This window comes from Daldinia vernicosa (genome assembly GCF_022497035.1).
Source record: "Daldinia vernicosa strain CBS 139.73 unplaced genomic scaffold F5Y00scaffold_28, whole genome shotgun sequence".
Classification (NCBI taxonomy): Eukaryota; Fungi; Ascomycota; class Sordariomycetes; order Xylariales; family Hypoxylaceae; genus Daldinia; species Daldinia vernicosa.
Window position 1 is genome coordinate 328,180 of NW_025953944.1, and position 27,380 is coordinate 355,559.

The window sequence follows — 27,380 nt, forward strand, 5'->3', positions numbered from 1 at the left end:
GAAAACATAAAACATCAATATTTATATATATATAAAAGCGCTATCCAGAGCAGTTTTGAAGCGGAAATAGCTAATCTCGTGCTACAAGACTAGCCCTGAAAACTGTAACTTTTCCATGTTCAGTCCATTGCTGAATATCAGGATTATCTTCCCCTTTGTGTTCCTATCTCGATCTGGTTTCATGTCAAGCAGATAAATTAAGATAGGGGTATATATATAAGTCAACAAGGAAAGATGAACGAGTACGCCTATAACTCACCGTAAGGACGCCATAGAACGCCGAACCGTATACGCCAGCTAAAGCTCAGCAAACCATGACACGTTGGGAACTTACCCTGCCCGCCCCTACCTTTTTGTTAACCAGCGTGCGACAGTCAAATCCATTTCATTTGCCACTTACGTTCAAGCCGCCGCCTCTCGAGGCAGCTAAGACATACCTTGTCATCGGAATCTTCCGGGTTGCAAAAGCAGGATTGTACAGCGCACGAAAAGGCAGGGGAAGGTGTGCTAATAGAAACAAGCATGGTGGAGTGATCGTCGTTGTCCCCGTCTTGGCTTTTCTCTTCCATATAGGCAGTCGACGGTATACCCCGTTCATAGTAGAATGCGGCACTATCGGTTGCGCGTACGCCGGAAACTCGCTTTGGCGGAACTAACGTTGAGGGGTCAGCGACTCGTTCATGTTTCGACCATCGAGAAGGACAACAAGGTGGAAGGGTTCCATGCAAGAAAATTATCGGAATTACTTACTTGAGACCACATCCAGCAATGTGCCTGTTTCGACCGTGAGCGAGTCGGCCGAGGGTTTGGTACGTATGAATGTAGCGGGGGCGGTGCGGATCCGGGGAGCGTGTTCGATATTCAATGCTTCTGCAAAGCTGACACTTTTGATTTTTCTCTCTTCGCCAGCAATACCAGCAGCGGGTGCAGGGGTGTCCTTACGCCAGGTAGGAACTTTAGGTGCTCGCTGGAGCTTGGCAAAAGTAGGCAGACTAGGCAAGCTTTCATTTTCGTGGTCGGGATGACTCTGAAGATCTAACTCTTCAGCCTGTTCAGTAATTCGTCGGACGAGGGAGCAGTCAGATCGCTTTAACGGAAGGTCATGAGACCTTGTCTTTGGACGAATGGGCTTGGGTTGAACCGGTGGCCCGCTAGGCGGCCTACCGCGAGCGCTGAGAGGATAGTCAAAATCGTCACTGACTAGGTCGGAAAGATCGATAGGGGTGTTACTCCCGTATTCCTTGACCGGACATGTAGCCATCTCCGATGTAAATGGGCCATCCTGAGCGGATATAATGTAAGAATACTCGTTTAAAACGGGCAAATGGTTACGATTTACGGGCTTTCGGACGGACTCCCTTCTCAAAGGGACGGCATCTGTGTGGACAGACTGCGCTTTGGGACGCTTACGATGTTGATCTTGATGTCTATTTCGATGGACTAAAGGTGGCGGCGGTCGAAGTCCAACTGGGGAGTTATTCGGAACTCGCGGGACTGACATCGTACTTGGAACCCGTAACGACCGCCTTCCTCTAGTAATTTTAGCTTCTGCGGCAATCTCAGCTTCTTTGGCATGTCCAGCTCCTCTAGCATTTTCGGCTTCCGGAGCATCTTCAGCTAGTTTTCGGAGAGCCGCTTTGGAGGTGGTATATTCGTCGCGATGAACAGTTCTAGGATCGATCGCTTGATTTTGAAGCCCGTTGTTAAACTTATACTCGATAAATTTCTGGCTTACAGGAATAGCGGCTTTCTTGCCAAATTCTCCAGCGAAGAAATCGAGACAATCATGACATACTCCCCGTATTAATACTGTACTGCGCACCGGGTCGCAGCCGGGAAGCACACGACCCACGCAGAAATAACTCCGGATGAGGTTATATCGCCAACATCTATAAAATTCTTGCTCCTTGTGGCGACAAGCGTAGCGGAGCGTGAGGCGCTTACAATCGCACGGCATGATGAATCTCGTTGCTTACCTAGATACGTAGAAGCGTAATAAAAAAAATCCTGTTATTACTACACTGCTAAATATCTAGGAAGAAGTGGTGGTTGAATGTTCTACCTAGGAGATTATTGTTTCTGCCGTGTCTTTTATAGTGAAAACATAGTGGAAACGATGGTAAACGATAACTCGCGAGGATACTTATAGGGGATTCAGAGTAATTCAGAGTTTTTGTCTTGTGGCATTATTATCTACCTACATTGTTTTAAAACAAGAGAAAAAATGAAGGACTTATTCATAAAGAAATTGTTATCTTGAAAATTCCGTAGTAACCTTGTTTAAAAACAAAGGAACTGAATTATCACAACGTAAACTAGTCTATTGTCTTCGACTCAATAGGTGTCTCTTGGCATAGAAAATCAACAAGACGAAGCCCTAAGTAAGGCCCATACCATAGTATAGTTTTTTATTCTGTAGTTAATTAAATTTAAAACTCGTCTTATTCGGAGGTTGTCGTGCTGATAGCCCTCAGGCTTTACTTTTCTTCAAAGGCTAGGATGGTCAAGGTCGAAACTACAATGTGCTACTAACCAAGGTAACATTTATGTCCGCATTGAGAGAGGCAGTGTAAACTGTGAGCCTAACTTCTTACTCATAACAAGATTGCTCCGATTTGTCATAAGTACCTAAAGAATTGCAAAAATCTCTAAGATGGCCGGTTGAGTCATCACCGCGGATCTCTAGTAGAGACTATTATATAAGTCCGGTATGTAGTACATGGCTATATCTTATCTAAAGACTTAACTTAACTAACATTAGTTAACTAACTACCTATATTCAAAGAAGCTAGCTACCCCGCCAAAGCTACCTATCTATCCTAAACAAACTGTCCCTTGTCTCGTCACAACCCACCTTTCGTCATAACGGTTTAGAATAACGTCCCCATTATTTTCTAAGTCCCATCTCTTCCCAAGCCTTAATTTCATCATATTGGTACTCAAGCAAAATAACATTTCGGGTTGGCGTCGCAAGAAATGGATCAGAAAGCAGACGATATTCTGCGACGACCCCTCTATGGTAAATTCCCATCTCGGTCCCCCACCGTCGCAAAAAGCTATAGTACATACACTTTCTAACCATCCCACCAACAGTCTATGACCTACCCGACCAAGTCCTCAACAGCATCTCCTTAAAACAAGACGCCGCCGCCGCCGACGTCCTAGATACGACCAAGGAACCGACCGAATCTGCAACGCAATCACAAACGCAAGATACGACGTCTGGAAACTCGTCACTCGCAGTAGGTTCGCAGTCATGCTCGCTATGCGCCCTCTCGTTCGGCACCGTACAAGACCAGCGCAGCCACCTGAAATCCGACCTGCACCACTACAACCTAAAGCAGAAGCTGCGCGGGCAAAATTCCGTCTCCGAAGCCGAATTCGAGAAGCTGATTGCGGATCTCGACGAGAGTCTTTCGGGCTCCGACTCGTCCGACTCTGAGGACGAAGACGAGGATACCGGAGACAAGGAGAGCAATCTCCTAACAACCCTCTTGAAGAAGCAAGCTACACTTTCGGGAGGAAACTATAATAGCGCTACAGGCGACGGCCAAGGAGACGACCAAGATGGAAATCCGAGAAAGAAACAAAGGGGCGGCGGCGGCGCGCAGCCTCTGCTATGGTTTAGCTCACCTCTCCTACCTCAGAATTCCTATTTCGGCATCTACCGCTCCATATTCGCGCTGGCAGAATCCAAGGACGAAAATACAATCGTCGAGACGATCAAGAAGAAGCAACTAGAACCGATACCCGTGCCCAAAGTAGGACCGGACGGCAACTTCCCACCCTCCGTCTACAAGGGACCGCACATATTCCTTTGTATGATCGGCGGCGGGCACTTCGCAGCCATGGTAGTGTCATTAGCACCGCGACAAGCAAAACATGGATCCGTGGGCCCGTTGAATAGAGAAGCGACAGTGCTCGCGCACAAAACATTCCATAGATACACTACGAGGAGGAAGCAGGGTGGCTCGCAGTCAGCAAACGACAACGCGAAGGGCAATGCTCATTCGGCCGGTTCAAGTATCCGTCGGTACAACGAGCAGGCCCTAACAGACGAAGTCCGATTGCTTCTGCAGGAGTGGAAGGGGCTTCTTGACACGGCAGAGTTACTATTTATTCGGGCGACGGGATCTACGAACCGAAGAACGCTCTTCGGTCCGTACGAAGGTCAAGTCCTACGAGCCAATGATCCGCGCATACGGGGTTTCCCCTTTAGCACGCGAAGGGCAACTCAAAACGAGTTGATGCGATCTTTCATCGAGCTGACGCGGTTAAAAGTCCGCGAAATCGATCCAGCTCAGGTTTCAAAGACGCAGGAGGAAACGTCTACGAAGACGACGTCTAAACCAGCGAAGTCGACCGCGCCTAAGCTAACAGAGGAGGAAGAAACAGCACTATTACACACATCGCAGTTGCAGGCTTTCATACGAAGATCTAAACTGCCCGCTTTACTATCATACCTAAAGAGCAACGACATATCCGCCAATTTCCTCTTTCAGCCAGCAGACTCGCCCCAGAATTACCATGCACCGACTCCCTTACACTTAGCAGCGAACCAGAACTCGGCGCCGCTCGTGCTAGGACTACTAGTAAAAGGAGCCGCGGACCCTACGATCGAGAATGGCGAAGGCAAGACTGCCTTCGAGCTAGCCGGTGATCGATCGACAAGGGACGCCTTCAGGGTAGCGCGCGACGAGCTCGGTGAGATAAAATGGGATTGGGAAGCCGCGCGAGTGCCGCCCGCCATGAAGAAAGAAGAAGCAGAAAAGCGAGACGAGCGCGAGCGCAAAGAAGACGAGAGGAAAGAAGCAGAACGGCGCAGAGCCGAGGAGCAACGGCTCAAGAACGAAGGGCCCAAAGTTCCTGATAGCAATAGCAAGGGACGCGGGAAGAGTCTGCTGGATAGTGGCACGAAGAAATCTGCGCAGGAGAAGCGCGAGGAGGAGGTAAGGGGCCTTACTCCCGAGCAGAGGATGAAGCTCGATCGGGAACGAAGGGCCCGGGCGGCGGAGGAGAGACTGCGGAGGATGCAAGCTGGTGGCGGCGGCTAAACCACATAGGTACCTTACTGCTAGCGTACGGGGGGAGAATAAATAGAAACGGACTTTTAAGATGAGGTCGCATGGTGAGCTGCATCGGATTGATTGGTCCGGCCAGGTCAAGTGAACGCAACCGCCGAGTACCGAAGCGTGCCTCTTCTCCCGTGGCGGCTGTCTGTTTGTGCCTAATGTACCTAATATATTATATGTGCAGTAGCACAGCGTCGAGCTAGGTAGATTCTATTGCTGGTCCGTGGAAATTAGGACAGGACATTTTAGAATAGAACGGGTGGTGGCGAAACGCCCATAAGCGCCGCCAACTCTATCTATGCCGGGCACTCAATGGAACCCGACTTGGAAGCCTCTTTGTAGCAAATGGCGTCACGGTGGTGTACATATCTCTTACGATAGGTACCTCCATGTAAACAGGTACCTGGGTACCTGGGTAATATTTACACGATGGTCTGTTGATGCACACCTAAGGTCAAGGTAGACTCTATCAAAATCAGTAGGTACATTACCGCGCCAGGGTGGCGGGGGGACATGATCTCAGGGATTATATCACCTTATAAGATTATTTTAAAAATTTGAATATTATTACAATATCCCGACATGATCACCAGGATGATATTGCATATCGAATCATGTCGAGTCTCCGTGACGATGTTTAATGAAAATAGCCTCATATTCGAAATAGTCATAGGGATCATGTTGAATTTGTATGATTTCAGCCTTCCAAGGCCATTTCAGCCTTCTAAGATCATTTCAGCCTTCCGAAACGATCTCGGGGACCTGCCTCGAATTGCACCTGCCTCCCCTTATTGCGGCCTTATATACTGCAACAACAAGCCAGCTATTGTTTCCCGTAAAATCGTAGCAACGTAAGACTTAGCTCAATCGTAAAGCACGTAGACTTGTAATCGTAAAACACATAGTCTTATAATCGTAATTGTAATTGTAATCGTACTTGTAAGCCTGTAATTCGAGCCTCACCTGTGATGTTTATTTTCAACTATTCGTAATAATAATATGATGCTATGTCTAAATAAATACATGCGCTTATATGTTTTTTCTTTTCTTTTATTAGGTATACATTTACCTAATAGTATCATATACTTTTACCTTATACATACGTATCCTTATAACGACATCATGTCGAGATTTTGAAATGATCTCCGGGACCATGTCGGAGGTACGTGACTATTCCAAAAAAGTAAGTATCTTATTTCTTAAAACCCTTATATTTTACATACAATTTCGGAACTTCGTGACTTTGTCTTTTTGAATATGATGTATTTTTACATAATCGTCTCCAATTCGAAAGAATCACCAAATCGCATGAGGGTCTCGTTAACAACATTGCTCATTTATAGGATCGTCAAAAGCTGGTCTCCTAATTGAAATCATTTCGAATCGTTAGGACTATCCCTGAGATCATGTCGGCCTCCCACGTTGGCGCGCTAATGTACCTAGTTGCTGGAAGTCAGTTTCGGTCCCGAGTGACGGACTAAAAGATTCCTATACAGTTTCGACGATGTCTAGGTACCTTACTTTATGTAGGTAGCTTATCTGCGAGTAAGATGCGAGTAAGCTCGCTCTTGGATATCTTAGGTAGGTAGATAAAAAGGGGAAGAGCCGTTGGATTATAATGGTGCATCCTGCGAGCCTTGTATTTGACGGTTTTGGCAGGAGATGCGTATTTGCCGTCGTCACCAACTCGACTTGTTCCTTTTAGATAACCCATGGGCGAGTTCTCAAACATATGATGATATGATGATATGATAATTGACAATCGATCCCCGACACGAAATTCTAGATGCGTTTGGCTTTACTGTTATGTCTGCAGTTATCCGTCATACGATAGATATCTCCGGATGAAGTAGGTAGCTTTTTGACTTACCGTTTCTAGGTTGCTTATCCCCGGATACATAGCCACCTCCTCTTAATCTCAACCATTGTACCGAACAGTTCTGGTTAACGACGTCTTCTTCATGCAGTCATCAATCAATATTATGACCCTCGACAATATTGTTGGAGGCGGCCTTAGTATTATATGCCACTCACCACTCGCATTATGAAAACTACATGCTAGCGGCACTCGTAGAACCGCCGCCAAGCATGAAATCCTCCCGACGCACCTGCATCTGTGTTTGCCACGAACATGGCTTCTGAACTAGTATCTGGCTGGAGTTGTAAATCGGAAGCTGGGGCTTGAAATAGTGGAGTGCAAATCGACAATTAATCAAAAGGATCTCGACAGATCGATCTTTGTTGATTTACTTCGCGGGGACCAATTAGGTCTTGTTCCTGCGGGATTTTTGTCGTCAGCGTCTAGCTCCCGCGGATTGACAGTAGGGGTTATAATAGCGATCAGCACACGCCCGAAAGGCCGGAACAAGAAGGCTTGCTTGCAGCGCAGATCGCAGCGTTTCGCAGCTAATAATAGTTGAATAATGCCTGGCAGCACGTTTTGGCCCTCTTTAGAAGCCGACGATTTATTAGCCTAAAGAGCAATTCCTTAGTATACTTAGTATACGAAGCTCTGAATACGCCGACCGCGAGGCGAAATTGCGCGAAATTGTAAAGTCCAAAGCACCACTTGAGTTCGCCTACTCGCTTTTAGCTACTACGGCTGAGATGCTCCGTGCGTGGTTTATTAGAAGGTCGCTTCGAAATAGTCGTTTCCTTGGACCCTTAAGCTTAGGTGTCCTAGGTTCTATCCTTCGATAAACCCCTTAGACCCAAAGCTAAGGATTTAATGTAAGCGTTATATTCTTCTCACCTTAAGAGTCGTATTGTATGCATGTTGTATTGATTGAATGTTTAGTGTATGTAACTCTGCTAATATAGAATATGTAACCGTGCGTTGCGTAGTTGGATTCCGGAAAGCTCCCCTATTTCGCTGTTCCATGAAAAGCCTGATATGGCACTAAAGAAATGTGAGAGTGGAAGTGTTATTCTTTCGGTTTAGGACTTAATCCGTAGCCATATATAGCATTTGTTAGGTAATTGATTTCCGACCACGAGGAAACTATTGATGATTACTTCGTATACCCCAGAGAATGGTTAGACGGTAGATGTGCTGGTAACTCCAACATCCATGGACCATGGGTGCCGATAACGTTAACTTATTCCGAAAGAGGTATGTGTGCCTGTCGATCCCTCTTGGGTTCTAGGGCGTTGCTTAAACTGATCTCATAGATTGAACGCACAGTCCCAGTTGTGATCACATACATCATCATAGCTTTCTCGTTAACGAGATGAAGAAGCCGAAAGTTTAACCACTCTATCGGAACGAACCGTTCTAATAACCATCATCTCGTACGGGAAATTGTGCTTGGACCCATCAAGAAGCATCTTAGCTTCGGGAGGTCGAGTAAATAACAAGTTTCTGGAATTTGACGGCTCTTAAGTAAGCGCGAAGATTTGGCCTTATCATGCTCTATGGATGGCTGTGCAGATAGTAGATAACATGATCTGTAACGACGAGATTTCCGAGAAGGGCTCTCAAGCCGAAGATGGGACGATACCGTAATAGCCAATACTACATATGTACCGTCGCATCAGCCAAGGGTAGGTCTCAGGTAGCGCGTGCGGCTCGTATTTACCCCGTAGTGGATCGCCTTCGTCCAAATAGGGGAAGCTAGATGAAGGTGGATAGAAGCTCGGTTCTCGGTATGTAGGTAGCGACCAGCCAAGGGTTCTCCTTGTCTAGATCATCGAGCTAGCTCGAATCTCGGCGGACATTATCGTAAGGTAGAGATCTAGGAGAAAGGGAGAATAATTCAGCCGGTTGGATTTGGCCCTTTCAACTCTAGCTCGACTACTACTATGTATGTAGCTAATTACGCAGAGAAAAGTAGACAAGAAAGGACAATGGTGAGACTTTGGGCTCAAAGCTGGCGGGTGTTGGAACTTGGAAGTTGTTACTGGCTGGAGAGTGAAACATAAAGCAGGGCTTGACAGTTCCTAACGGAGTGCAGAGAGCTAAACTATAAAAGGGTTAGCGGTATCGGTTCTCGCTTCTTAGGGAGGTGCCAAGATCTTAGATTTAACCCCTTGCTAAACTGCCCTGTCATTACCCTTGCCTTGTCAAATCATAAAGTTAAAGCTTATATAGTTGACATCCATGGGTATGCCGGTATGCCGGCCAGTCGCTCTAGCCACAAAAATTGACCGTAGTTAGGTCTTTATTTTGTACATACTATTTTTCCGATTGGGAAGGCTTTAACTACATGTACCCTTCGGTCCTGTCTTACATAGTATGGACGCTTCTTTGCTTTCCGTATTATCCGACTCCTATTTTGATGGCTTGAAGGGTTACTTTTTTTCTACGATGACGCCCGGTTCATTGAGTAGAAAGGTCTTATACATAGTAGACGTCCATTATAACAATACGAGATCACATTCATGCAGCATTATGACTGCCAAATTTAGTAGTTGAGCAAGACAACGAAGAGAACGAAAACTATACTCGATAGTCAAGGTAGGGCTCAGTGAAACGAATGTAGATCTTATTGCATAACAGCGACTGATGGACTATATATCATGGGCGGGGTTAACATATCACTGGCAGAAAAAGACCGATCGTTGCAGGGACTATAACAGATCTGAGCGTCCGATAGAAACCAATCCTGTAATCGAATCGGTGGTCCCACGTTGTCGCCCTTGGCCTTGGCTACAGTCTGCAGATGCAACTCATTGATATAGTGGTGTACCTGCATTAGGCCCAGCTCCTCAGGTTAGAGGCAAAGTGGCTGTGTCTGTTTCAAGTTGAACAAACCACCATCTATCTCTTCTAGTAAGGGGCTCTTCAAGTTCTGAGCTAGTCTCGCTTTGCTTATGGCAAGTATCTAATATCATGCATCTATGCAATCTAGGAGCCGGCAGTATCTGATCATGTACGAGGGCTATACTGCTTTTTGCCTCGATTTATGTGATAGAGAGCGTCGTCGTTACACGACAGCCATCCTCTTTTCATCATCTTTAGAATCAGCTGCGAAATCCGTGTCAGCCAGTTTATTTCTGGCGGCTTGCTCAAACAAACCTCAACGGCAGTAGCTATCTGTGTATGGTAGCAATCGGGTAGAGAGGAGTAGGCATCTAGATGTGATTTACAAAAGAATATGTGAATACTATGGCAGTTTCTTAGCCAAATTCAGTGTAAACAGGGGCTTCCATTGCCCAAAAAGGACATGTTGGGGTCGACTTGACTGGCCAGGAACAACAGATAGATTGTAGGTAATCCTGGACAACCCCCTGAAAATACCACACCAGAATCTAAGACACCCCGGCTTGCAACCGCGCGCTCTGTGCTCTCAACTCGGTCTAACTGGTGCGGAGTTCCAAGACATTTTCAACTTCACGCGGGTCCCTAGCGTGTGTCCATTCGACATTCCGACCTCCATGAGAGAGCTATGCCATGCCGCTTTGGGCAACCTTCCTCCTAGTTAGAGGCCATCCTGCGGGCCAGGTCTTGCTCGATCCTGGAACAGGGGACGAGAGCCTACAGGCCTCAGAATGGGTGCTCGGAATAGTCCAGCCAATCCTAGATCCCGGTCAAGCAGGGTTGGACCTCTACCCGCACGACTCTGTTAACCTCCTCTCCAAACGAATGGCTCACGGCTACTCATTAAGATCTGGTATATATGGTGGTGAATCTCTTCCTCACCCATCTTCAGAAAGACTCCTTCTCTATCACCACTTTCTTTTCCTTAAGGTGGACATTACTGTCGCTTCTTTCTTATTTGGAAGTCTAGGTCATTCGTTTTCCTACTTCCGCCCTTCATTTTCTTGTTATATACAGTAATTATAAGAAGAACCACATTCTCTACAAGAATTTCTCAACCATCACCTATCCAGGACAGAGTAAAGTCAAAATGAAGTACTCCTTCACGCTTGTTACCCTGGCTGCTGGCATCAGCCAGGTCACGGCCACGGGCTTCTTCGGATTTCACAATGCCCCCCAATTCAGCTGCCCCGATAACACGGACAATGTGTGTATCCCCGACATCGTGAAGGGTATCGACTGGTCCGACCTCTCCTTCGGTGCATTCGACTCGTACAAGGGATTCAAGTGGAGCGGCTTCACTTGCAGCGAGAAGTTTGGCAAGCGGGATGAGTTGACTGCCCGGACTTTCCAGAGCAAGTGTATTACCGGAAAGGCTCAACAGGACAAGGAGAGCAGCCCTAAGATCAGCTGTGACAACAGCAAGGGTGTCAAGAAGACATCCATCAAGAAGTTCCAAGTTTCGCCTGAGTTCGACTGTGACTTGGAGTTCCACTACACCATGCCCGACGGATCTGCTTGCAAGCACCGATCTTCTTGCAAGGCATCCGGTACCGTCGTCGAGAACACCCAGTGCGGTGGTGCTACCGACGTTACTGTCGTCTACCCTAAGCAGCCCTCTAAGCCCAAGGACTCTTGCGACTTTGGCATTCACCACATCGACTTCGACTGCGAGGCCCCTAAGCCCTCTAAGCCGTCGAAGCCCGACACTCCCTCCAGCAGCTCTGTTGTCGTGAGCAGTAGCTCTTCGTTCCCTGCCACCAGCCTTTCCAGCAGCTCTGTTGCTGTGTCCAGCAGTGCTTCGTACCCCGCCAGCAGCGCGTCTGAGTCGTCGTCTGTCGTCGTCGTCTCTTCCAGCTCTGCCAGTGCCCCCGAGTCGACCAGCTCGGCGTCCGCTACCACTAGCGTTCCCATTGGCGTTTCGTCCACCGTCAGCGTCCCCATTGAAAGCGCCAGCGCTTCTTCGGCACCTACCCTCCCTTACCCCGTTGTCAACAGCACCACCTCTGCTACCGAGGCTGCCAGCTCTACCGCTGATGTCTCTTCTTTCTCTGTTACCAGCTACTTGACTACTTCTACTGTTTTCACTACCTCGGTCCAGACCATCACTAGCTGTGGTCCTTCCGTTCCCAACTGCCCTGCTGGCTCGAACACGGTTGTCACCGTCACCGTCCCCCTTTCTACCACCATCTGCCCTGTTACTGAGACTATTGGTGTCTCTACCCCGGCTGTTTCTACTCCGGCTGTTTCTACTCCGGCTGTTTCTACCCCGGCTGTCTCTGCCCCCGCTACTAAACCCACTGAGTCTGCCGCCAAGCCCACCGAGTCTTCCGTCGAGTCGACTCCTACTGGTCCCTCTGGTACTTCCCCTGCTTCCAGCAGCAGCAGCACCCCTGCCGGCCCCGTCGAGACTCTCCCTTGCCCTAACGTTGTTCCCTCTTGCCTGAACACCTGGATGTTTAGCGTTGGCTGCAAGGACAACACTGACTCTGCCTGCTACTGCCCTGACGCCAACTTCGTCAAGAACATCTTCACCTGCTTGTACGCCTACGGTGAGTCTGACGAGATCATCTCTGAGGCCATCAGCTACTTCCAGGGTATCTGCGCTCCTTTCGTGCCCAGCAACCCCGGCATTGCCACTGGCGCTGAGACCATCACCACCATCCTCACTGCTACCCCCACTGCCCCCCCTGCTGCTGTCACCACCATCGAGGTTGCCACCACCGTTGTTGTTCCTTGCACCAACGAGGCTGGTGAGACTATCCCCAGCTCCAGCAGCACTGTGACCATCAACACCAGCCTGACCGTCCCCGGTATCGTCTTCAGCACCGCTACCAACGGCCCCAGCTCCACCGGTGTCGTTATTGTTCCTGGCACCTACGTCGCTACCGTCCCGGTTGCTACTCCTACCGCCCAGACTCCGGTCTCAACCCCGGCCCCGACCGGTGCCGCCCCTTACCCTATTATTGGTGGCTCCTCGACTCTGGTCACCGCTGCCCCCTCCGGCACCGGTGTCGTCTACCCGACCTCGGCCCCGAGCAGCAGCTCGGTGATCGTCACCGCCGGCGCTGCCCACGTCGGTGCTGGCATGGGCCTTCTCGGCTTTGCCGGTATGGTCGTCGCCGCCGCCCTATAAGGCGCGCAAGCAACACAACAACACTAGCAGTAGCCTCATCGCAGGCGAGTTTCTTTCTCTGTACAGTACAAACATGACCACTGCCGTCACATAAGATTCTTACGATCCTTACGAACGAACTTGCATATCTTTGGGAACCTGGCAAAAAGAAAGATGGGTTTTCTTTTTAATTTAAACCGGCACACTGCGGTGGGTCGGTGGAGTGGCTTCTCCCGTGTCTCGATGACGGCGAGTTGGGAGAGGCGGTGGAGCGGCTTGGGTGGTGGAGTGTGTATAAAAAGCATGGATGGACTTGTAGTAATAGTAATACCCCGATAAATTATAGCTGAGCTTGAACTTTGCTGTATATTTTCTTCGAAGATGTTTTGGTGATTGTGTTTGTTCATAAGGTGATCTGTATACTGCGTGTCTTAAATAGCCCCTAATTCTAATTGCTGTAGGCCTATTTTATTCCAAGGATGGGGTGGATGGGAGGACAATGACTCAAGTTTTGAAAGACGTTCTAAAAGCTGTGTTAATCTACATCTAAGTATCCTCGAGTATGCGTTTGCGTTCCTTTGATGGTCTTCTAGTAGTTGTTGGGCAATGAAATCAGAGTGTAGTTTTATGGCTTAAGGGGACATTCGCAACAACATATTACCATGCTATTTCCACTTACATTTAATAGTAAACTTTGAGTGAGTAAAGCCATATTTTATGCCGTGGAAACTTTGCCTTGGAAGGTTCCTCCAGAGGAAATGACGCTATTCACAGCTTTAATAACATATCGCTGCCCACTCCCGTCAATATTATATGTGGCGTACCTACCCGCAGGTAATTAATATTAGAGCACTGACGACAAACGGATTCTGGTAAGTGACACAAGTACCTAAGGTAATTCGTAATTCAACGCATCTTGAACCCAACCTTATCATCCACACGTATTGGTCCTTCCCTCATTGTCCGAGGTACCTTCAACGTAACTCGCACCTACCTAAGGTCCTGATGCAAATTACCTAACATTTAACTATGGCAACGCCACTAGGTTTAATTCTTGCGGCAACTACGCCTATATGAACATCGTCCCTTCCCACTTCCTCCATTTTGTACTTTAGGTACCTGCCTATCTTTTCCACTCCACAGCTTACTGCTGAAGAGGTTTCTGTTGAAGACAATTTTTGCACGTACCTAGAATTTCCAGTGCAACAATTCCTCGACTCTACCTTTTCCTCTCAAAAACCATTCATTCACCAGCACGTCGCCGGCCCAGATCTCTTCATCGCAACGCGTCTATATACCGCGTCTTATACCTATACTATCGGTATACAGTCTCACTATTTGGACATATCGTATTAACGACGCCTATTCCTATTGCCGATCTCTAGTCCGTCATCGACATCCGTTCAGCCACCTATTAAATACCTTTTTAGCTCGACAACCATGGATTCTTGCAGAACGGCCATTGTTAACCTTAGCGACAAGCAGCACCCTAACTATGGTCTCACCAAGCGGAACAACTCATCCAAGTTCTTCTCGATGCTCCCTAGAGAAGTATGTCTGATTTCTTTGTTTTAATATATAACCATTGCTGATTAACAATTATTCACATCTTTCAAAGGTCCGACTCATGATTTATGAATATGCGGTATATGTCAATCCAGAGATTAGACCAAGGCAACTTTATCCCCACTCAAACAAATTCATCCCCTATATACACTCGCCCAGTACGCCAAATCGCCTATACCGAAAACGGCTGGTTGTTGTTTCGCTTGCTCGCGTATGCCGAGCCATCTATGCTGAGCTTGAACACTTTCAGCCGTTCTACAAAGTCAACAAATTCTATTTTGAGGACTTGATCGAGCTTCGTACCTACCTTGCAGCTATCATACCATCTCGCCGCCAAGCAATCCGTTGGATTGATTTCCATCTAAATGATTGGTTTGACCACTGGCTTCTAACCAAGCGAATATTTTGGTACGACCCTGCATACCCAGTAGACCATGGCACGTTGGTAATTCTTAGTCAAACCAACCTCCAAGAGTTTACCCTCATTGAAACAATATCCGACCTAGCCCCAGGCAGGGTCGCCGCCGATGTGTTGCGTGAGAATCTCAATCGGGTCTTGGAATATCCCGACGGATTGCACACCATGCGAAATCTGCCTTGCTTCCGACTAGGGTTCATCCTTGAGTCTCCGGACGAGACCACTGATAAGCTGACAAAGGAAATCGACGAAGCATGTAAGTTAGCATCCAGTTTCAACCCTTGTCCATCACCTAGTTTTCTTAGGGGAGTAGAGCAATGCTTTTCAGAATGCATTATCTTACTAGACTCACTCTATCATATAAGCCATTGCTAAACTACTTTGTTTTATAGTGGAGACCCGTAGGAAACGCATTGGTACGGATAGACCTGAATGGTTTAAGCAGTTGAATAACTTTAGGTCGACCGAAAATGCTATGCGTGAAGTCCGTGGTCTTGACATCCTGGGCGAAGACCGAGTAGCTCTGGATAGAGCAGGTAGTTACCATGGGGCTGTCTCTTCTCGGACAAGAGGCAAATGCCGACTCCCCAATTCGGTCGGCCAAATGATTGAGAACATACCAAGATACAGCGCAGATGGTTTTCTGACTTCTTCTATCTACAAAGTACATGATATTCGTTGGGGTGGAACGGATGTGCGGTGCCAAGTGTCGCATAAGTACGGGAATAATGTCTGGGAGGATGCCTCTGCTATCCTCGTCCCCCACAACATCTACGACTTTATACAATTCTATGAAGGAATAATGAAAGCAGCCGACCCGAGTCGCTTGGATGAGATTAAAAGTAAGCCGACCTTGCGCGATATTATCAAAATTGAAGGGGGCTTCCATTTTCTCCAGCATACCGGGGCTGAGGACCAAGCAAAGGGCCGAGCAAAGAATCAAGGAAAGCGACGACGGCGGTCAAGACTATCTATAATGAAAGAAGATTGGTTGCAGTGTGCAAATCTGTGGGAAACCTATATAGCCAACTTGGAAAAGATGAGAACTTAGGGGAGCAAAAGGAGGAGGCGACCCGGAAAAGCTAAGCAAGAACCTGAAGAGGACTCTGAGCTATAGTAAGAAAGTACTTAGGAGACCTACATACAGCAAGTGGCGACCCGACCACGGAAAGTAAATGCAATGCAATTTTCGGAGGCTTTATGATGCATGATATGATAGACTCAAGAAAGGGGATATAGCAACAAAAGGGGCAGAGTTCTTTTTTCCTATCACAATTGCTTGTATTATAGTTGCAAACCGCCCCTCAGGTGAACATTGCAGGAGGTATAGAATGATGGATCGATTTTCTTCGTAGAATGAGGTACACGGCCCGAGTATGTTAAACCCGGAACATTTCATCCACCCACTCACCTACCCCTCATACATTTCATCGCCACTGCCACGACGTGTATGATTAAGTCTTAAGATCGAACGATTATCTTGTAAGGAGATAGACAATCATTATCACCTACGGTAAATCACTTAATGGCAAAGTATAGAAGTAGTTTCAACACCAAAAAAAATAGCAGCTGTAATTTATATATATATGCAAGCGCCTAAAAGCTTAAATTTGAGGGATCAATCAATGCATAACTGACGTTGGAAAACACGAAAGATATCCTTCATAGTCAACTCCGCCGCTACGGGAGCAGTAGGGTCGCTAGGGAATCCAGCTATTAGGTTGTCCGGTTCAAAATGCATTTCAATGATGGTATCAACTCAATAAATCCTCTCTCCATGTTGAATCATGTATTGGCTATATCTTTCTCAGCTCTTCACTGCGAGTGCAGGGCGAAGAGAGGGAACATCCTTTCCGAAGTGAAAGACAGCATGAACGCCGAATAGATGCAAATAAGAATGTAGAACTGCGTGACAAATTTTGAGAGTGCGAGCACGGGGCCGCGATCAGATTAAACCCCATGAACCCAGCACATGGGGGCCATTCCTCTCTAGCCGCCTGATCCCAGCCCGCCGAATTGACTAAGCAAATATGTCATCAGCTCGTTGGTATACTGTAATGAGAATGTGAGAAGGCCAGAAGAACATTGGTTTGGAATGGTATCAGTAATTCTTTTTTCATGTCGTGACAGTCGTGAAGTAGAGCAAATCCAATATTCAGTACGCCCAAAGGGAAAAATCATGATTGACTGATTACGCGTAATTTTCCTCGTCGTCCTCTTCAATGGGGGCAGGAGTCCTCCTTTCGTTTCGGCGCTTAGGACGCCTGTGCCTCGAGCTGGAGATGTTACTCGCCGAATCCTCAGGAGCTAAGTCGAAATCATCGCCTCCCCAATCGCTCTCGCTCATACCGTCATCGTCGGCCCATGGTGGTCTCTCAGAGCCTTGTGAATTGCCAGATAATTGTGGAAAGACATCGATCCTTCCGGCACGGCGGTGCTGCTGGCTTAGCAACAGGCCATTATTGCGCTGGCGGAGAGCGTTCCGCACCACTTCGGCACGTTCGTGAAGCTTCTCAAATGCGTCTTCGAGGGCTTCCATACCCTGGTAGATATCCCTTTCTACCTCAGCTAGGACAGCCATTTCAACCTCTTCATCATAGGATACAGGCTGGCGGCTATGGCCAGGCGCAGCAGACGACGACAGCGAAACAAAAGAAGCGGGCGTTGCGCCCCGGGAATACACCCCGGAGAAGGGCGTAGTGCTACGAGACCCGCCGAATCCCGACGCATGGCGCATACTGGACCCTCGTGGTGGGGGGGATGAAAACCCATTCGCGGGTGTACCACCTCGAGACTGTGGATTGTCGGCAGTAGGCGTTATCGCGTCATCAGCATCAGCACCAGACCAGAGAAAGCCGTCAAAGCGGCCCGATATGAGAATTTCCCACTCTTGGGGGCTAATGTCGGTGATAGTTGCAAGAAGATCATGGTGGAAAGGGTGCTTGACGAGAAACACGGCTGTTTCTGCATCGCGAGGTGCTTGAGGTAGACGGTAGATGCGTTGCAGTGCCAGACCTGTCTTGACCATGAAATCTGTCCTTGGCTTACGCATTGGTGTAGGTGCTCTCAGAGAAGGCTGCAATTCTCGGGCACCGGAAATTAACGCATTAAAATACGGTTGCTCATGCTGGTCAAGATTGGTCAAGATGGCAAAGGTGAGCGTCTCGTCGTCGATCTCAGAGGGCGCTGGTGCGGGCGCCTCAGCACAGTTGCTCATCCATCGGTCGACTACAGACCTGACCTTCTTGGACTGTCGTAGATAGTGATCCCTAAACTCTTCTGCGATATCCGGGTCTAATTTGATCGGGGAAGCCGGCCTAGGAGGCATGTCTTGTGCAGTCTCAATCGCATTTGCAGAAAGAGAGGGAAGATCAAATGGGGGCCACGCTGGCATTTCAACCCTACCTCCTACCCGTTCTAGTACCTCGCCCCATCCTAACCCTCGGTGCTCTTCTGGCGCCTTTTCACACATGATACAACTGCAGCCCTCAGCAGGAAGATCTCTGGAGAATACATCTTCCAATCGGTCGAGTAGCCGCCGTGCGACGGACTTGTGCCCTGTTGCTACTGCAACCGAGCCCTGCTTTTGGATGACCGATTGATATTGATCAAGGAGATTAAAGAAAGGTGCGAATAGAGTGTCTGCGCCTGCTAAAGGAGGGTTTGAGGGTCGTGATCCATTCTGACGTGGTATCACGGAAAGGAAATTCCTTGGTAGCGGATGAGGTAGACCGCCGTTTTGAAGTAGGTAGTCAATCCTGGGAACTTCCTGAATATTCAATGGGGGAGGGGGTGGAGGTGGCGGAGGACCGAAATCAGATGCTGGGGTTGCTGAAGGCGTAGGACGTTCTTGTCTTTCACGCCTAGAGTTAAAGCTAGACTTCACATCCGGGAAAGCTTGCGGCGGTGGAAATTGTGGCGTAGCTGTAGGTGTTCTCGGTGATGAGTCCTGTATGGAGTCTGGGGAATCTTCGGCTTCGACTGGGCTATGATTCCTACGGGACCTTGTCGAGGCTGTCCGTTTGGGAGCAACAGGAGTAGCGGTTGAGGAAGTCCCTACGGTTTTATTATCGCTCAGTTGGGATGCCTCACCATTGACTCGTACGCCGAATGGCGGAGGCGGTGGAGGTGGGGGAGGAGGTGGCGGTGGGTAGGACGGAGTTGGAGGAGATTTGATAGTGGAAGCGTAGCTCGAAGCTTTAGATTTAGTAGACAGCTTCGATTTCTCATCGTGCTTCGAGCTAGATCGTGACAAGCCGGAGGTCCTTGATTGAGGTCGGTCCGAACCAGATTCCATCTCCTCTCTCAACTTAGAGGCGGGTGTTTTGCTTCGTCTTTTCTTTTCTTCGGATAAATCCGTCTCGGGAGGGCTAGGCGGTCGACTATCTTTCTGGGTGTTCTTCCTACTCAAACCACCAGTCGATTTAGATCTGCCTATGTTACCGGAACCAAGATCTGTGGTATCTGGGGTGAAGGGATCATTGTGGGCAGAGGCCCCTACGTCTTCGCGGCTGAGTACAGCTTCCTTGCTATGAGCTTTGCTGAAGGTAGGATATGGCAAGCTAACCCGGCTGCCAGAAAGGCTTGTCCTCGAAAGTTCGGGTACTAGGTCACTCATTGAAGATGTTCTTCTGTCACGGTCCCTCTCTTTCTCTTCCTTGGTTCGGTGTCGTCGATGCGAGGAGGTGTGCGAATCCCCATCCGTGCTAGTTTTATGCTTGGAACGGTGTGATTTATGGTGGTGATAGTGACTATCCCTGTCACTCTTAACGCGTTCCTTATCCTTTTCCCTATCACGTTCCCGTTCACTCTTTCTACGCCGAGGATCTCTTGAGCGGGTATCGCTGGTTGCGTCGGCATCAGGGTCTCTGGAGCCCATGGTGGCGGACCATACGAGCCCGACCGGGCCCAACCGCTAATTCGATTTGACGAGGGAGGGTCGTCGAACTGATTCGAAGGATGCAGAGGGTCCTCGATTGGAGAGGGTTCAAGGCGAGGACGAATGAATTCAATGCTTGCTTCAGTAGTCTTAATTAGGAATCTAGGGATTTATGCAATGCGTTCGTTGGCAGTTGGCAGGAAATGGAAAAAAAAAAAACCATTACATGTAGAGGACAAGAAAAAGTGGTGAAAGCAGCACAAGGCACATTGCATGTTCCAATCTTCCAATGTTCCTGTGTTCCAACGTCCCCAAAAAAGATGTGCAAGGGAAGGTGACGGCGGCTATTGGAGTCTTTCCACACGCTACGCAGCTGCCTGTGATTCGACGAGCAGCATGCATATATCGGAAATGGGGCTCTACCACGTACAAATCGGGCATGGACGTACCCGTACCTATCGCTTAAGGTGGGGTCGCTATATCCCACAGACCTCGACTTTTAAATAGTCTGTATTGTTTAATGCATATCTATATATAGAGAGATCTGGCATAACCATGCTGCCATGAACAGCCTAATCGGAGATCATCATAGCAAAATCTATCTATTTATTTATTTCATTCCTTTATGTAGTAGTACCTAATCAAAGATTTCCTCTAAACTCGAGTTAAGTTACCCCGAGTCCCGTTTACACCCTCATTGGTAGTAGACGGTTCTATATATATGTATATCTGTGTGTGTGTGTTTTATATCCCATAAATACCTAATTTATCATGTATGACCTGGTACGTTAATCGTAAGTCTATCCGGGTCTTCCTTTATTCGTTCATAAATATCCTTTTTTTTATCATATCCTGAAATCTCATAATAGCCGAAAGAAATTCATATAAACTCATCTCGTTTATAAGCGGTCTAGTAAACCACGGCTCTCCAGCATCAGGACGATCTGGTGCACGATGGATCGCACTGTCTGCTTCTCGCCGTCTACTACTAAATCGGCCTTAGTAGGAGCCTCATATGGGTCGTCAACACCCGTGAAACCCTTGATCTCACCAGCGCGAGCCTTGGCGTAGATGCCTCGCTTGTCCGTCTTCTCACAGTACTCCAAGGGAGTAGCGACGTGGACAAGGTAAAAGTCACCGTATTTTTCAATGGCTTCCTTAGCAGCAGCTCGGTCCTTATCAAAGGGCGCAATAGGGGCAGCGATGACAGCAGCACCGGACCTGGTCAACTCGCCAGCGACGAACGCGATACGAGCAATGTTGGTGCTGCGGTCTTCTCTGCTGAAACCCAGTTCAGACGACAGCTCATGGCGCACAGTCTCACCAAGCAGCATAGATACCGATCGGCCGCCTTGCTGGTTTAGGGTAACCTGAAGAGCTCTCGCGATCTGGTCCTTGCCGCTGTTTGTGTAGCCGGTTAAAAATACAGTGAACCCCTGAGCAGCACGCGGAGGATGCGACTCGCGTAGTACCTTAACGACCTCAGGGTACGAGAACCACTCGGGGATATCTCGGCCGCTCCTCAGTCGCGAGCGCAGTTCTGTACCGGAGATGTTCAATGTGCGGGTATCCTTCGGGATTTCGTCGACGGGCGCGTACTCATCCTTGTCGGGTAAGTATGTCATCATTTGGAAGGGCACAACCTCAATGCCAAGTTCATCGCGGTATTTCTCAACCGCGTACTGGGCATCGTAGGGTCCATAGAAATCGACACCTTGGCTGTTCTTTCCGGGACCGGCGTGGTCACGGCCAACGATGAAGTGAGTTGCTCCGTGATTCTTACGGATAATGGCGTGCCAGATAGCTTCGCGGGGGCCACCCATTCGCATAGCCAACGGGAGGAGACCTAAGACCGCCATGCCATTAGGGTATCTTGGCAAGAGGGCCTTGTAGACTCGCACTCGTGTGAAGTGGTCAATATCCCCGGGCTTTGTCAAGCCAACCACCGGGTGAATGAGCACATTTGCGTGATGCGAACGAGCAGCACGAACTGTCAGCTCTCGGTGAGCACGGTGCATAGGGTTTCTTGTCTGGAAAGCAACAACACGGCTCCAACCAAGCTTGTCAAAGTGTAATCGGAGCTCGGCCGGAGTGTCTATCGTAAGGATCGGGATTAGCTTCAATGTTCAATGGCGTAATAGTTTTTAGATTATTGTAGATGGACTCACATCGGAGGTCTACAAAGTCATAGTGCTGTAGACGGTTGACAGCTTCTACCTTACCGCCGACGTAGAAATCGGCAGCAGTTCTGAAGAGATATTTAACAGCGGGATGCGCTTCATCATCGCTTCCGAAAACTTCCTTGGCTTCAAGGACCCTATTGTACTCATGTGTCAGTGCCGTCGATTGCGCAAGACTTGGCGAGCGAGAGGTCTCCCGTACTTATCCGGCTTGTAGATATCGTCCACGGTAAGAATGGCCAAACTCCTGTCGTCGCGGAGATCGCGTAGCGTCACTCGGACGCCTGGTTTCAGACCAACCTCCTTGATGGTTTCTTCGGACAGATCCAGAGTGATGGGCATGCTAAACAGAATGCCGTCGGCCAGCCTATTCTCCTTTACGACACTGTGCAAGACAGTTAGCACTTGGTGTTGTTACTCATGCGGCCCAGAAGTTACATACCCATTATAGTCGGCCTCGTTCATGAAACCTAGACGTGAATTTGTGTAAGCTTGGCTTCATCCCGAGAGCACAGATTCTCGTATAATAATCGTTACTCTGCCCAATAGCACGCGTGGACATGAAAATTAGGGTAGAACCAGGTAGCACCAGACAAAATGAGAAGCACGGATGTCAAAGATCAGACATGGTAAGGAGTAAACACACCTTCCAGAGGTGAGAAGCCGCCATTGAGGATCAATTCAAGGTCACAGAGCTGTCTCTCGGTCAGGGTGATGGCGGGGAGGGTTTCAGCTTCGGCCTCGAGCTGAGCTTGTCTAGGAAAGTCTCTGGCAATAAGGTCCTTGAGGACGCCGCCATGGGGAGGATTCGCCATTGTCTTAGAATACGACTTGGGAAAGTATAGATTAAAGTAAGGAAAAGGTAAAAGTAAGAGAATAAGAGAACTGGAGACTCTAAACTCTAACTCTAATTCTTGATAAAAGACCGGACGCAATGGATGATAAGGGAAGATAGAAGGTAATCAACACCCGTACGGAACATATAACTATATGCTGAAACGTGCTACGATAGATAAAAAGAGAGGTACGTAATTAGTAGCATACGTAATTAGTACCCGAGATGCAGTCTCTGTACCCTGCAGGGGCAGAACATACGCAGCGACCCTATAAGATGGAGACTAAGACGTGGGTAAAAAAAAAAAAAAAATGAATCGAATAGCATTTAGCCTTGATGACGTGCTCAGGGACTAGCGAGAGCCGTCCCCTAGAAATCAGTACCAAGCCGGTTCTCGTTTGTCACTGGACCGACGCGGCCCTTTTGAACGAATTGGGAAGTCAAGCAGACCGAAAACATACCCGACAACACGGCTCTCGGGACCCAGTAACCCTGATGATGCCTTAATTTGTGTAAATGAGAAGCAAACGCTTTATCTGATGTCCATCGCGGAGCACATATACCAAATCTTGGGGTAAATTGAACAATCAACATTAATAAGAGACGGCGGCTCTTGGCTTTTCTTCAGCTGCGGGGATGCCGAAGTACCGTCTACCCCTCTCTCCAAGAACATTAGGCCCTGGTCTTATGTAACTGGAGGGCACCCCTGTGGGGCACCACAATAGCCCGAGTTTACGAAGGTCAATCACGTGCCGCTGCTGGCGGGCGGGTGGGCGGGGGGGGCGCCGCCCGGGGGGGGGGGGGGGGGGGGGGGGGGGGGGGGGGCGGGGGGGGGCCCCCCCCCCCCCCACCCGCCCGCCAGCAGCGGCAATAAACTCGAATACTAGCCTTTACTGGAATTTCTTTAAAAATTTAAAAATTAAAAAAAAAAAAAAAAAAAAAATTTGGAAAATGGAAGAAAGCGTAGGGTTCGAACCTTAATACCTTTTAGCAACCCTTACCTTGGAGGAAGGCTTAAAATAGTACGTATTTCGACTTTTTTCTTAAAAGTGGGGAATTATGTAAGATCCGTTATTTTTAGAAGATGCACCCAATAAAAACGCTAGAGGGCTGCGCACGGACGAACTTCCTTCTCAAGGAATTTATCCATTTTAGGAAAATGAAATCAGCTAGACAATATCCCTCGTAAACTCGGGCATTGCAGAGGCTCCAAGATAATGTTCCGATATACATACATCTTTGCTAATCGGTGGATGGTGGATGGTGGAATTAGGCTCTGCCAAATTGGTATTCAGGAAGCAATACGCCATGATCAAATTACCTACACCCTAATTTTGTTCATTACCCTTTCTCACTATCCTCCTTCTTGCAAGTATTCGTCGTGTTTTAGAAGCAAATAGTAGTTATGTGTTCTCATCTGTGAATACAAACTTATAACATCAAGCAAACTGCCAGGATATGTCCCCCAGATATTTTGGACATTGCAATACAAAAGAAATGGAAAGGTACAGAGACGCAAACATGGTTGAACACCTTACGCCTTCTCCTCATCCTCAAATTTATCAGCCTTATCCTTCTTACCATTGTCTTTTGAAAGTAGATCATGGAGATATTGGCGCCAGCCGGATGCCGTCTCGCTATGTGTTGTATCTCGTGCCGCAACTCCTATAGTTGTAGGGCCGGCCGGAGGAGTATGCCAGTGGTCCCTATCCGGCGTAGGAAGAGGTATTATCGTTATCGAGGATGAAGTTTCTACTGGAGTAGCATTTCCCGAAGTCGACCCTGCGATTATAACGCTGCTATTAGAAATCTGGCCCGATATGGATGCTATCGTTGATGTCTGAAAGGTGGTCGGATAACCGCTGCTACCGAGCAACGTTGCATTTGCTACTATTTCAATTAGTTATTGTTATTCGAGATACGTTTACAGTTTATATCCACTCACATGATGAACTATCAGTACACGACGTGGTCGAAGACGGCCCGGGAGTGGGAGTTCCCGTCGCGCCCTCAGCGCCTGTTATGAACGAGATAGCCGATGAAGTTGAGGTTGCTATAGATCCCGGCTGAGTAAACCCATCATCATCGGTGCAGGTCGTATCAATAGTAGCAGGAGGGATCTCGCTTTCTGTACAGGTTGTTTCAGGCTCTTGAGTTGTTGGAAATTCTTCAGTACAGGTATCCGAAGATGCTGTCGTGGTAAAAGAACCCAACGGCGAAGACGAGGTTATTTGAGGAGGAATACTCTGTCCGCCTGGGACACTCGATGTAGGTATTTCTGTGGTATATGCTCCTGATGGTAAAGAAGCCGAAGCGGTCGAGTTCAAGAACACAAAAGACGTAGAACTGTTCCTGGCGGTTGATTGGCTTACGGCCCCTGATGGTGCTGTAAGAGACGTAGTAATCCCTGATTCTGTGGACGGGACGGCCGGGACGCCACCTGAACTCGGTAGTAAACTTGTAGTAGGTCCAAGTGATAAACTACTATTTGGTAGACTATTGGATACAGAGAGCGGCGTAGATTGGGCTGTAGGGTTAGGAGTGGCAGCGCTCGAAGAGGCGGTTACTTGAGATATTGATTGGGTACTGGTCCCTACCGACTGTCCGGTGGGTCCACTTGTCGGGAATCCATGGGAGGTCGACGTATTCGAGAATGGGAAGGGAATAGAACTCGAAACTCCAGTAAAGGGACCAGTCACACTAGCGGTGGGGACTGAGGAAGTACTTCCAAAAACACTCTCACTTCCAGTAATGGTTTGATTAGCGATGGTACCAGATGAGGAGGATGGACGTAATGATATCGTTGAATTTGAAACAGAAGATGGAAGCAACGTCTCGGATCTCCCAGAGGACGAGCTAAAAGCGCTGTTACTTTCGATGGAGCTCGGCATGGTAAAGGACTCGGTCCCTGAATTGACAGTCCCGCCCGATGGAGCAGTCGGGTTAGGAAACGCCGTGGTATTCGTTAAAGGAAAAGGTGGCACGGACGGCGACGCCCCAGATGTGAGCGTAGGCACCCCTGTACCCGAAGCCGAGCCGTGGGTAGTTGAAAACACGCTTCCAGAGTGAAGTGTGCTAGAGAAGGACTCCGCACCAGTCATGGAAGCTGAGCTTGAACTTGGACTGACTGACTGGCCCGATGGTCTGTTCGATGATGCAGTTGGCCCTAAACTCCTGGTAAAGTTTGAGAGGGGGAACGGTGGTGTCAACCCTGAAGCCGTAGAGGTGGATAAGCTAGCTAAACCTGTACTTGACGTAGTGAGGAAGGGTGTAATAGTTAGTGAACGAGTGTTGTTAAATGAGCTAACAGGACTCGCAGGAGAGCTGCTTGATAGGCTCTGAATTCCCGTCGAGATAAAACCCGACGACCCCGTGGGTTTGCTTGTAATATTTGTCGAATTTGGCATAGGGAAAGGGGCAGGTGAACTGGGAATCTGTGCCGAAGGGCTATTTGAGCCCCCTGAGGGTGTAATTCCCGTCGAAATGCTAGTTCCACCGGTATGACTTCCGGGAAGTACGGTCGAGTTCGCCACGGGGCCTGTTAGTGTAGGTGTTAAACTTGAAGAAATTGGGCCGGGACCGGTAGGTATTCGACTGCCCGTAGGCCATAATGTAGATACTGTAGCATTTGATAGCGGGAAAGGCGCCGATGAGCTGCTAATTCCTATAGACTGTCCATTTGGACTGCTAGACGGAGACCCAGTCGATATGGGAGGCGAAATCGACGACAGATTAACAGAACCAGTAGGCGGGACTAATGTACCTGAATTCGAGACACCTGTAGGACCCGTAGTTGGCAACGTCGAATTCGTTAAAGGGAATGGCACTGTTTGGGAACCACTAGGCAAAAGGTGACCAGACGATGAGGTCTGTGCCGTCTGATTACCGCTTATAAATGCAGACGATGTCTGCAAAGATATCCCCGTGCTTATGAGAGAGCTAATGGTCTCGGTTGTATGTCCAGTCATTGATATCGTTGAATTGGGCCATGGTGGAGATTGAGAGGCGACAGAACCGGTATTGCTAAACCCACTGCTTATCCCCCCAGAAATAGTCCTTGTTGATGAACTCGTTTCAGTTGGAGGAACCGTCTGGCCATTCGGGCCGTTTGTTGAGTTGGATGAAGGGAATAGGGGCCTAGAGGAGAGCGCAGTAGTGGACTGGATACCCGAAAGGGATATACTAGATGTTATACTAGAGAAAGCAGTGCCAGTCGGGACCAAAGGAGACGCTGTCGAGTTTGTGATGGGAAACGGAGGAAATGTTGAAGAGGATCCAAAACTTGCTACCTCGCTAGAGATACTTGATTCAAGCATAGACGATCTAGTAGACACAATTGTGGGTAGCGAACTAGGTTGTAGGGTACTTGAAAGTGTGAGAGATCCTCCAGTTGGTCCGCCTATAGTAATTGACGAGTTAGTCAGTGGAAACGGAGCCGACCTTGTCGTTGGGGAGGTGATAATAGATAGAGTACCAGATACAGAACTGCTGGGAACTGTCACAGTACCGGTTCCAAGAGTTTTATTTGTAAGACTTGATGTACTAGTCGTTATATT

At 48.4% G+C, this 27,380-nt stretch overlaps 7 protein-coding genes across 7 annotated transcripts; 4 read left to right on the plus strand and 3 right to left on the minus strand.

Annotated features, from left to right (window-relative positions):
* Positions 1–37: 37 nt before the first annotated feature.
* On the minus strand, positions 38–2,231 carry F5Y00DRAFT_239419 (uncharacterized protein). The gene is made up of 3 exons (XM_048008065.1): positions 751–2,231; positions 401–652; positions 38–345 (listed from the first exon to the last, which is right to left on the minus strand). Exons 1-3 carry the CDS (start codon positions 1,955–1,957, stop codon positions 305–307), a joined length of 1,500 nt encoding a protein of 499 aa, XP_047864130.1. The 5' UTR covers positions 1,958–2,231; the 3' UTR covers positions 38–304.
* Positions 2,232–2,778: 547 nt separating this feature from the next.
* Positions 2,779–5,596, plus strand: F5Y00DRAFT_239421 (uncharacterized protein). The gene is made up of 2 exons (XM_048008066.1): positions 2,779–3,019; positions 3,094–5,596. Exons 1-2 carry the CDS (start codon positions 2,977–2,979, stop codon positions 5,052–5,054), a joined length of 2,004 nt encoding a protein of 667 aa, XP_047864131.1. The 5' UTR covers positions 2,779–2,976; the 3' UTR covers positions 5,055–5,596.
* Positions 5,597–10,416: 4,820 nt separating this feature from the next.
* Positions 10,417–10,892, plus strand: F5Y00DRAFT_239434 (uncharacterized protein). The gene has a single exon (XM_048008067.1). It carries the CDS (start codon positions 10,465–10,467, stop codon positions 10,849–10,851), a length of 387 nt encoding a protein of 128 aa, XP_047864132.1. The 5' UTR covers positions 10,417–10,464; the 3' UTR covers positions 10,852–10,892.
* Positions 10,417–13,307, plus strand: F5Y00DRAFT_239435 (uncharacterized protein). Its single transcript, XM_048008068.1, is given in 2 exon segments — positions 10,417–12,094; positions 12,110–13,307. The coding sequence occupies 2 exon segments, from the start codon at positions 10,922–10,924 to the stop codon at positions 12,965–12,967; spliced, it is 2,031 nt and encodes a 676-aa protein (XP_047864133.1). The 5' UTR covers positions 10,417–10,921; the 3' UTR covers positions 12,968–13,307.
* Positions 13,308–14,013: 706 nt separating this feature from the next.
* On the plus strand, positions 14,014–16,244 carry F5Y00DRAFT_239437 (uncharacterized protein). Its single transcript, XM_048008069.1, has 3 exons — positions 14,014–14,497; positions 14,565–15,186; positions 15,323–16,244. Exons 1-3 carry the CDS (start codon positions 14,387–14,389, stop codon positions 15,979–15,981), a joined length of 1,392 nt encoding a protein of 463 aa, XP_047864134.1. The 5' UTR covers positions 14,014–14,386; the 3' UTR covers positions 15,982–16,244.
* A 251-nt stretch (positions 16,245–16,495) lies between these two features.
* Positions 16,496–20,148, minus strand: F5Y00DRAFT_239438 (uncharacterized protein). The gene has a single exon (XM_048008070.1). The coding sequence runs from the start codon at positions 19,807–19,809 to the stop codon at positions 17,122–17,124; it is 2,688 nt and encodes an 895-aa protein (XP_047864135.1). The 5' UTR covers positions 19,810–20,148; the 3' UTR covers positions 16,496–17,121.
* Positions 20,149–20,324: 176 nt separating this feature from the next.
* Positions 20,325–23,327, minus strand: F5Y00DRAFT_239440 (putative sulfate adenylyltransferase). The gene is made up of 5 exons (XM_048008071.1): positions 22,636–23,327; positions 22,432–22,459; positions 22,192–22,374; positions 21,978–22,126; positions 20,325–21,904 (listed from the first exon to the last, which is right to left on the minus strand). Exons 1-5 carry the CDS (start codon positions 22,802–22,804, stop codon positions 20,709–20,711), a joined length of 1,725 nt encoding a protein of 574 aa, XP_047864136.1. The 5' UTR covers positions 22,805–23,327; the 3' UTR covers positions 20,325–20,708.
* Between the last annotated feature and the right edge of the window lie 4,053 nt (positions 23,328–27,380).